Genomic DNA, 10,502 nt, shown 5'->3' on the forward strand with positions numbered 1-10,502 from the left:
GTCCCCGGGCAGAGTCTGCGGGTCTACTCGGACCTGCACGCCTTCTACTACTCGTGGTACGGGAGCCCGCGGCGCGAGGGCCACTACATTCACTGGGACCACGTCATGGTGCCGCACTGGGACCCCAAGATCTCGGCCAGCTACCCCCGCGGCCGCCACAGTCCCCCTGACGACTTGGGCTCCAGCTTCTACCCGGAGCTGGGGCCCTACAGCTCCCGGGACCCCGACGTGCTGCGGGAGCACATGACCCAGCTTAAGGAAGCCGCCATCGGTGAGCCCTCCCCACCCCTCCCCACGCGTCCCTGTCCCCCAGCCTCACCCTCTTCCTTCCTCCACCGCAGCTCCACGTGGTCCAGTCACCCGGCCTTTGGCCCCACTCACCCTTCAGCCTGGCTTCATACCCCTTCCGAGGCACCGCCGCACTTTCTATCATTCACACGCACCCACCTCTGCCTTCTGACCCCCAGCTATTCAGGCCCTTTCTTAGGGCAGACCTGCTGGCAGAGCCTGTGGAAGGCGGTTGGGCCAGAGCTGTGCCAGGTACGACCTTCATGTCTGTTGGATTTCTAGGTTTGGGTAAGTGAAGCCTGGGTATCCACAAACGGATAATCCGCAGGAGTCTTGCATTCAGAGTAGCGCCGAGCGTGGCCGCTGCCTTCATACCAGCTACCGGGGAGAGCAGCAGCCCTCCCTGCGCCTGCTGGCTGCAGGAAGGACAGTTTGTCCAGGTGCATGATGGACCCTGCTCTGCAGCATGGAGTCTGGGATCTTCCCTTAAAGTACTCTGCTTGAGAGGAGGTCCGGGAGCCTCCTGGAGGCAGGCTGGGTGGGAGGCTCACCTGTTTCAGATTTTGTCATTGAATTCCGCTGGATTTTACAGTCCATTTCAACTTATCTGGAAACAGTGAGTGAGTGAGGGAAAACCCTGAATGCCAGAGACACTGGGGGAGGTATTCACAGATATATAACACAACGCCTGTCCCTCGGATTTTACAGTCTAGAGTGGCAGACAGGCTAGCTAGACAAATGCTATTTCCCACCAGAAGAATCAGATGACCTCTCTGTTCAGGGCTCTTCTCCCTTCAGGACCGAAGAGGTGCTCCTCTCTTCCTGGGATAGGACTGTGCCTTCCGGGTGGGTGTGGCATTGTCCACCCATTTCCCTTTGTTCTACTTGCTAATATCAGCAAAAGCCGGGACCCTACCCAGGCTTTTCTCAGGATCCTGCCAGGCCTGATGCGTTCAGCTCGCCCCGGACGCTGCGCTTCAGCACCGTGGGTGAGGACAGCTCCAGGACCCGGGCTCTGGAATCTGATCGGCAGGAAGTGAACCTGGCAGGAGCCTTGCTCTAAGGCAGCGGTTCTCAACCTGTGGGTCGCGACCCCTTTGGGGGTCGAACGACCCTTTCACAGGGATCGCCTAAGACCATCGGAAAACACATATATAATTACATATTGTTTTTGTGATTAATCACTATGCTTTAATTATGTTCAATTTGTAACAATGAAATTGGGGTCACCACAACATGAGGAACTGTATTAACCCTTTGCGGTCCAATTTTATTTTTGGAATTCAAACAGTCTGGTCCAAATTAATTGACGGGATTGAATGTTGAACTGGTTTGCGGTGTCTCAGCCTCGACGTTGGACCTGCTCCTAGTGCCTGGTCTGTCGAGTCAGCCTCCACGTTGGACCGAAAAGGGTTAAAGGGTCGTGGCATTAGGAAGGTTGAGAACCACTGCTTAAGGTTTCATTCAGAAACCATTTTGCAGTTGGAGGTGGTCTGCGAGGAAACAAATCTCTGGTGTGGGGATGCTGTGTGTCTCTGAAGTAGCTTGTGTTGTGTTTCAGGCGTCCTGGTCCTGTCCTGGTATCCACCTGGCATGGCTGATGATAATGGGGAACCCTCTGATGACCTGGTGCCCGCCATTCTGGACACCGCCCATCAGTACAACATCCAGGTGAGTCTTCAAGAAGAGGTCAAGTGCCCTCTGGCCCATTCTGGAGATGTTCCCTCTTCTGCCCATAGGGATAGTGCCTCCACCCAAGTTCTTGGCATGAGCCCAGCTATGGCAAATAAGTAGCAAGTGTGGTGTTGCGGGTGGGGTTCTAATAAATACTGCCTATGTCACTCAAGTTTTCAGTTCTGAAAAAAAGTTGGGAAAACTAAATATAGGAGAAATGAGAGACTAAATATCAAAATAATAGAGTTTAAGTTGGAGACCCTGACGCTGGAGAGGGCAGGCAAGAACCAAATGGGCCCACAAACAATTCCAGCCTCAGCTTCCTTCTGGGAGGCAGTGCTGGGCCTCAGGGAGCAGAGCACACCTGTTCTCAGCAGGTAGGCTTGCTTTCAAGGGGAATGAGGGAGCTGAGCTTAGCATATCCGGTTATTTTCCCCAAATGTACCAATTAAATAAGTCATTCTCCTCTCCTGTGGCAGAACAACGATGAAGAAGAGCCTCACTCCCATTCCTGAGCCCATCACCAACATGCATAATAGGTCATAGCACATTTCCCATTGACATAGCTTCAGTATAATTCTTCCCACAGTTTTAGGTATCAAATGCCAATCACTTGAACTGGCAGATAAGTTGAAACCTATTAGCCATCCTGCCACAGCCCAACAGAATATCTCTCCCCCTCCCCCCAAAAAAGTGATGCCCAGATGTGGGAGATGGGCAAGCTTCTTGCCCCTCTTTCTTGGCCCTGAGAGCAGTGGCTGTTTTATGTCTATAGTGCCCACCATTGCCGGGCCCTCTCCTGAACTCAGCCTCTCCTCTAGGCCATCGTTGGAGCATCAGCCTTATAGGTTGTGACCCCTGGACAGATAATCACGTGACCAGTATCTCCTATCTGTGGCAGGTGGCCTTCCACATCCAACCCTACAAGGGCCGGGATGACATCACACTGCATGACAACATCAAGTACATCATTGACACGTAAGGCTGCTCTGGGGCATGGACTTTGGTGGGGATCAAAATAGGAGTAAGGATAGGTTTGGAGGGGCAGGTCAAGAGACACACGGGCAGAATGCCTGTGTCCCCAGCAGTTATTTTATAGTAAGAGAGTATTGGGTTTTAGAATCAGCAACCTAGGTTTGAATTTTGATTCTGCAGCCTCCAATCTGTAACAAAGGCAAGCCTCTTTTTTAAAAAAATGTATTAATTTCAGAGAGGAAGGGAGAGGGATAGAAACATCAATGAGAGAGAATCATCAATTGGCTGCCTCCTGTATGCCCCATACTGGGGATTGAGCCCGCAACCTGGGCATGTGCCCTGACTGGCTATCGAACCATGACTTCCTGGTTCATAGGTTGATGCTCAACCACTGAGCCACATGGCAAGCCTCTTATTGTGTGAGTCTTGTGAGAGTTACATGAGTTAATATATGTGAAAATGGCTTGTACAGTGCTTGCACGTCATTCATTCAAAAACATTTATTGAGTGCCTTGAGTTGTCGAGGCAGTCCTAAGCCTGTTGTACGGTAGTAGGTAGGACTAGCAAAGTTTACATTCTAGTGTATGTAGTGGGTGCAGTGGAACAGAGAGTAGTTACACACGCAAAAATCAAATAGTGATTCATACTATGGAAGAGTAATAATAAAGGATAAAGCAGGGTGTTGTGTTTGCTAGAGTGTGTCCAAAAAATATTTTAGAATGGGTGGTCAAGTGAGCTCTCTGAGGAGATGACATGTGGGCTGACACCTAAATGAAGAGGCAGCTCTGCGAAGATCCGGGACAGGCAGAAATTCCAGGCAGAGGGCTGTCAGATCCAAAGGTCATAGTTTGGGACAAGTTTACTGCTAGAAAGGCCAGTGTTGCCAGAGTGTAGAGGTAGATGGGATAATAGCAGGAATGGAAGTGGGCGGGGCCAGATCAAGTAGGTGGGGCCTGGTGGGTTTTGGAGCAATCAGATCTGATTTAGACTTTAAAAAGAGAACTGATTATAAGGAGGTAGAATTGGGAGCCTGCAGTCCAGATGAAAGGTGATGTGGCTTGGCCTGGGGCAGGGAGGTGAGGCTTGACTAAAGGAATGACAAGGCTGGGGAGAGGAGGGAGGGAGCTAGTTCTTGCTTAGAGGCATGACAATCCAATTATGGAGACTGGCTGGATCCAAAATTGTGCTTGGGCATCCGGAAAGCTCTCATCCATGGCTGGTGACACAGCGGTGCTGGCTTCTGCCACCCGAGCTGCCACTCAGGTGCTTCTTCCTCTGCTCCTCAGGTATGGCTCCCACGGTGCGTTTTACCGCTATAAGAACAGCATGGGAAAGAGCCTCCCACTCTTTTATATCTACGACTCATACCTGACAACCCCCGAGGCCTGGGCCCATCTCCTGACACCAAGTGGGCTGCACTCAATCCGCAACACCCCCTATGATGGGGTCTTCATAGCGCTGCTGGTGGAGGAGGGCCACACCCATGACATCCTGGCCGCCGGATTTGATGGCATGTACACCTACTTTGCCTCCAATGGTTTCTCCTTCGGCTCTTCCCATCAGAACTGGAAAGCTGTGAAGAACTTTTGTGATGCCAACAACCTCATGTTCATTCCCAGTGTGGGGCCTGGGTACATTGACACTAGCATCCGGCCCTGGAATAACCACAACACGCGGAACAGGGTCAATGGCAAGTACTATGAGACAGCCCTGCAGGCAGCCCTGACAGTGAGGCCCGAGATTGTCTCCATCACCTCTTTCAATGAGTGGCACGAGGGCACCCAGATTGAGAAGGCCATTCCCAAGAAGACGCCAACTCGTCTGTACTTGGACTACCTGCCTCATCAGCCCAGCCTGTACCTGGAGCTGACTCGCCGCTGGGCGGAGCACTTCATCAAAGAGAAGGAGCAGTGGCTGATGTGAGGGGCCTGAGGTGCTGATGTCCCCGCCTCACTGGAATACTGTCTCCATGTGGGGCTCAGCCGAGGGTGTAGGTACTCGCCGTCCCCTTATCAGCAGCTGGTGCCTCTGGGTGGGCCATCAGGCCTGGGCCCATGTAGGAACAGAGCCTGTTCCTCAGGCAAGTGGTGCTGGGTTGCTCTGCAGCGACAGGAACCTGGGCAGTGCTGCAGAGGGAACTGTAGAGGCTGGCAGGTAACTGGATGTAGCCCAGGGAAGCTTCACATCCTCAGTGAGACACTGAAATAATCCCTCTGGCTTTGAATTCAGCAGGTTGCTGTGGTGTGGTGGACTCGCCAAGCCACTGCTCTAGGAAGGGTGTCGGGGTTCTGGGCTAGCATGCACCCTGCTCCCTTCTGCCACCCCTGCCCTCTCTTCAGGCCTCCTTCCCACATTGACCATCTTGTCCAAGTTAGGGAACCATACTTGAGACTTTCTAAAAGGGAAATTCTAGGATTAAGCTATTTCCAATAGATTCCTGAACCCAATTTTCAGGAAATAATCCTGGGCACTCACACATTAATTCAACACAGACTAACACCACTTTACTACCAGGAGCAAATGACCAGAAACGGTTCATCTTCCTTACAGGACCCAGCTTCCCTCATTTGGTATGGCCTTGTAGCTGGTGCAGAAGCACAGCTATAGGTTTTACTTTTGCAGTTTTACCCACTGCTGGGCGTTCTGTTTTCCCTAAGAAAATACCTCTGTGCTCAATCCTCCATTTTCCCAGATGAACATTTAGCTTCAGGGAGAGGACTAGGACTTCCCCCTCCCTTTAGCTGCCTAAATGGAATGAGGCCCATTCACTAGAGCCATTTTCAGTGCTACTGTGATTTGTATTATTAAACAATGTGGTCTTCTCAAGTAAGCATTCCTCTTGCTCTCCTCAAGACTTCACAAATTCTGGCCCTGTAGTCAGATTTGGAGACTGACATGAGGGATGACTAGTGTTAGCACAGTGAAGAGGGAGGTTGCTTAAGAAATTAGCAAGATTGCTAGAGGGAATATTTAACAAACCATTGGTTCTTTACAAATAATCTAATGTGCTAACTACAAAGACACTCAAAGCAGGCCCTGGGACACCTTTTGGCAAATTATTAGGATCTACTTGAAAATACAGTGGGGCCTTGACTTACGAGTGTCCCGACTAACGAGTTTTTCGAGATACGAGCCGTCTCTCTTGGCCGATTTTTTGCTTTGAGTTGTGAGCTAAAATTCGGGTTACGAGCCAGCTTCAGATACCCCACCACTAGTTGGCGCAGCGAACGTCACAGTGAACGCCACATCAGCCCAGCATCACGTGTCTCACTCGTTCATTTTTGATTTGACATAGGAGTAATTTGAGTTACGAGCTCCGTCACGGAACGAATTAAACTCGTAAGTCAAGGCCCCACTGTATGTACATTGCAAACCACTATATTGAGAAGTTTATGGGCTCAAGAGTGAATCCCAATTCTGGGAACTGGGATGCAAGGCAGAGGGGAGGTAGTGGGCCCTACTGGGTACCACAAGGACTCCCAGTTGCAGTGAGGTAACTGATACTAAACCCCACTGATGGACGGGGTAGGCCTGGTCACCTGCTTGTGACTTAGTTGGGGCAACAAAGGCAAGCAGGGACAGGTGAAAAGGGCTGGATGGGATGACCTGTAATTTACAGAAGGGGTAACACTGAGGCCTCATTTCACAAATATACAATTTGAAAAATACCAAAAGCATGGCAGTGCTCCAGGGGATGGGGGCAGTAATTCTCACATCACTGATGGCAACCGGATTCAGTTCTCGAAGGCTAATCTGTATCAAGAGCCATAAAAATGTTCATATACTTTGACCCAGTAATCCTACCCCAAGGAAATAATTCAAAGAAGAAAAACAAACCATTTTCAAAGATGTCTAATAGAGGCATTATTTCCTATGAAAGAAAAAGTTCAAATGCCCAACAATAACTATGTTCAATACATGGTATACATATGAATGCAGATAAAGGCTGCTGAGTGGACAGTAGGTTTAAATAATGGTATCATTATAATGTATTTTATGAATAAGAAAAAAGGCACTGTCTGAAGAGATTTATTTTCCTATACTCTTTAATTTGGATCCCCCATCCCACTCCCTGCCAACCGAGCTGACTTCCCACCATTAGTAGAGAGCGACGACCCTCTGCCAGGCAATGCAGCATGCCGCCCCACCAGCCCCTGGTTCAGAGGAAAGTGTGTTTGGCCTGTTACTCTACAGTCTTTATGCTAACCTGGTTCCAGCTTCAGGAGCACAAAACTCAAGCCTTTGGTCACTTGAGTCCTTTAAACAGCACCAACTGGCACTCTAGCTTATTTGGACCTTAAATGCCACCAACTCTCACTAGATTCCAAATGTTATTTAAATTATATATCAAGAATTTTTTTAAAAAAAAGAGAGGGAAAGAAGCTTATTAGAATAAGAGCATCCTAGGAATGTTCTTAAAGTCTCTATTCAGCTTTAGGCTGACATATGAAATTATAGACAATAAATATAGCCCCCTTCCCCAGGTGTGAAGCTAAACCAGCTTCTTCTGGGGCCTGGTTACAGTGCTCATAAAGATAAACTGCCTTCAAAGTCAGACTAGTGACGCTGTGGCCCCAGTGGCCTCTCAAGTGAGGCCTTGCTGCCATCCACTAGACAAGAAACATAGTGTCCAGCATCAGTCCCTGGGCACTCCTGCCTCTCAAGTCTCAGCAGGATCCCTGTGAGGGAGCAGCCCGTACTTCCTCTGGAGGACATCCGTAGTGTTTTCCAGGGCACTGAGGAGGAAATGAAGACAGTTAAGAGTCTGACTTCTCAAAGCCCACCAGAGTCCAGTGATCAGGGAGCTCTAACTCTCTGGTCTTACTGCACTCTGTTCATCAAACCCTTGAAGAATCCTCTTGAATCCTGAAAGAAACAGCAACCACCAGCAAACTTAGTCTCACTCCACCCACCACTTCTCCAAAATAAAGGTTGTCAGGGCAAGAGAGTGTGACAACCTGTATTTTGTCAAGGCCATTTTTGCATTCCCAACCTCCCTCAAATTCTGTCCCCACAGCATAGGAGACAGACTCACCAGCCTGCACGAATGATGCCAAACTTTCCAGGCACAGACAAGTCAACCACAGTTGAGCCGAGGCGACACTTGGGGCTCTTGCCATCCCCAACTGGCCCCCCATCGATTACCAAGGACAGCTGAGGCCAGAGGTCCTGGAACTCCTAAGAAGAGGGAGAGGAAGAGCATGGACACTAACCCCATGCAATGTCGTCACAATGCAGGCAAGGTTCACAAGACAAAGGCTACACAATCCCAAACCAGCAGGCACATTCCTATAAGAGGGGAAGGAACCTCAATTAATTAAGGTCAGCTATGCTAAGGACACTACATCCTATGAGGTTTGAGGTCCCCTCCCCCACATCAGCACCCCAAGTAACATCTATCTAGAGCTCAAAGAGTATCTTGCTGTGCCAGGAAGAAATTCCATACATCATTTCTGTTGGGGAGTTGTAAGCACAATGACTGGAGTCCAAGGTGGAAGCCCAAAGGGATGGGCTCTACCCTGGACTATCCCCCAAATCTCGGTATGACCGCATTCAAGTTACTTTATCTACGGCTGTAAAATAAGGGAGCTGGACAGATGCTCCCTAAGGGTCCCTCCAGCTCTAGCACTCCGATCCTGGATCTCAGGGGAACTGTGGATCACGGTACAGAGAGGAAACGGAGTGGACTCTGTAAGTGCATGCCACCAACACTCAATCCTTGGGCTACGGGAAGGGTACTCCCTTCTTAGCTACAGCATCGCCCACTCCCCCTCATCCCTGCCCTCACCCCTTATGAAGATGGGCCTGGGAATTGGGAATGGGGGAATACCAGTTGGATAGGTCAACTGTTTGCTGAGCAGGCAGGAATACCTCCCGCCATCCCCTTCCCCACCGCCTTGAGTATGGCCACCAGGACCAAGTAAAAGCCTGCAGTCTGGGAATAAGAAGGGATGCTGAGCTCTCACTTTCCCAGGCTCCTGAACCCACTCTCTAGGTCTGGGCATGGAAAACCACATCCCTTTGCTATGTTCTGCATTTAAGTTCAGTAAGAAGAAAACAGTGTGCTAAGTTGAATTTCTCTGTGTCCTCATTTGTTCCAAGCTATGCAGCTAACACAGGATTAGGATGATCCTTTGACCTGGCTCATGGCAGAGGTAAGAGAACGTGGTCAGGAGTCCCTGGGCCAAGTGATTTAACTTTTTGGAACCTTAACTTCCTTTGTAGCACTGTTGTAAAGACTTACTGCCTTATTCCCCAGTAACTGCTACCCCGACAAGGGGAAAACAATTATACTTATCATGTTTCTTATTAAAAAGACTAGAGGCCCAGTGCACGAAATTCGTGCATGGGTAGGGTCCCTAGGGCCTTCCTTGTTCTGCACCGCCCCCTGGTGGTCAGTGCACGTCATAGCGAGCACTCAAATTTCTGGTTGGTCAAACTCCCGAGGGGACAATTTGCATATTAGCCTTTTATTATATAGGAGGATAGAAAGAAAACACTCATCATTCCCTCCTCTCCAAGCTTTGTAATAAAACCTTTCCAAGATTCTTTAACTTGGATTTCCCCCAACTCAACCCCTGCCAACTGGGCAGACTTAAACTCTCCTGTCGGGCAATTCCAGCAAACCACCAACCCCACTGGTTCAGAGAAAACTGTGTTAGGCGTGACGACATTTGGGGATGGAACGACAACTAGGTAACTCTCACCTCCACATTCAGAGAACTGGGCTGGGAGCTGAGGTTGGCACTGGTGAGAGCAAGTGGCCCCCCAAACATCTGGGCCAAGTCCTGCATGAAGGCATGGTCAGGAATCCGGATGCCTACAAGCTATGAAGCAGGGAGAAAGGGGACCATGAGAAAGGATGGAAGGAGTGGGTTACGGGTCCAGCCTGGGTCCGTGTGAAAGCCGAATGGGAGGGAGACACGAGAGAAAATCCGACTCACGGGAGTGAAGGGGTTCAGGTCCTTGTTGAGCTCCTCCGAGCGTTCCATCACCAGGGTCACTGGTCCGGGTAACAGGTCTCTCAGGAGCCCCTCGGGTACGTTCACATGACAGTACCTGGGAAACAAAGGGGCACAGCTCTACCCAAGAATGAAGGGCACTGCTGGTCCCGGTCCAGACTCTAGGCAGATCCAGAAGAGGGGGCCCTCGGGGATACAGCGGGACCCATGCGTCTTCCCTCTTCACCTACGAGCCTGAGCAGAAGCCTGGGCTCCGGAGAAGCACCCCAAGCTTGGGGCCTACACGCCTTCGGTCTCCGAAACTACAACGGCTGCGCGGCTATCCCGTCCGTGTTTTATTTCCTCTTCAAAGCCCTCTCGGCTAAATTAAGCTACTGTTTCCTTTTCCTTTTCCCTTTTTTTAAGCGTGGGCGTTCCCCGCCCCGCCCCCATTAATCACAGAAACGCCAGACGAGGGGCCTGGCCGGCCTGGTTCGTGGCGGCGCCGCAGCCTCTCGCCGAGGGCCTGGCCGACGTGAAGTGGCAGACACACATTTCCAGTTCCGGATTCCTGGGCGAGCCGGCAGGCCCCTCCCGCTCCCGGCGCCTCAGTCTCCCAAGCCT

General features: G+C 50.5%; 3 protein-coding genes across 4 annotated transcripts in view; 2 read left to right on the forward strand and 1 right to left on the reverse strand.

The window, feature by feature from the left end:
• MANEAL (mannosidase, endo-alpha-like) overlaps positions 1–5,767 on the forward strand; it is a 6,900-nt gene extending 1,133 nt beyond the window's left edge. The window contains exons 2-5 of one of the 2 annotated variants that reach the window (XM_014541567.1): positions 342–540; positions 1,850–1,959; positions 2,864–2,940; positions 4,224–5,767. In XM_014541567.1, the coding sequence (XP_014397053.1) occupies positions 342–540; positions 1,850–1,959; positions 2,864–2,940; positions 4,224–4,860 (1,023 nt within the window). In that variant the 3' untranslated portion in view covers positions 4,861–5,767. Of the gene's footprint in view, positions 1–341; positions 541–1,849; positions 1,960–2,863; positions 2,941–4,223 lie in introns of those variants that run through there. The other variant, XM_014541568.1, reaches the window with a different exon arrangement.
• Positions 1–10,502, forward strand: part of LOC106726488 (chromosome unknown open reading frame, human C1orf122) — a 23,195-nt gene that overhangs the window by 10,878 nt on the left and 1,815 nt on the right. The window lies entirely within an intron of this gene.
• On the reverse strand, positions 7,555–10,496 carry YRDC (yrdC N(6)-threonylcarbamoyltransferase domain containing). Its single transcript, XM_014541569.1, has 5 exons — positions 10,339–10,496; positions 9,882–9,996; positions 9,645–9,764; positions 7,973–8,115; positions 7,555–7,673 (listed from the first exon to the last, which is right to left on the reverse strand). Exons 1-5 carry the CDS (start codon positions 10,431–10,433, stop codon positions 7,598–7,600), a joined length of 549 nt encoding a protein of 182 aa, XP_014397055.1. The 5' UTR covers positions 10,434–10,496; the 3' UTR covers positions 7,555–7,597.

Source organism: Myotis brandtii, unplaced genomic scaffold, assembly GCF_000412655.1.
Source record: "Myotis brandtii unplaced genomic scaffold, ASM41265v1 scaffold274, whole genome shotgun sequence".
Classification (NCBI taxonomy): domain Eukaryota; kingdom Metazoa; phylum Chordata; class Mammalia; order Chiroptera; family Vespertilionidae; genus Myotis; species Myotis brandtii.

Bases quoted from the DNA above. Each gene is read 5' to 3' on its own strand.
- YRDC (XM_014541569.1), bottom strand. From the start codon at position 10,433: ATGTGTGTCTGCCACTTCACGTCGGCCAGGCCCTCGGCGAGAGGCTGC. The intron at 9,997-10,338 runs GTGATTAATGGG...TTTGTTTCCCAG, and splicing joins GCCCCTCGTCTGGCGTTTCT to GTACTGTCATGTGAACGTAC. The intron at 7,674-7,972 runs GTGAGTCTGTCT...TTTCCTCCTCAG, and splicing joins GGCATCATTCGTGCAGGCTG to TGCCCTGGAAAACACTACGG.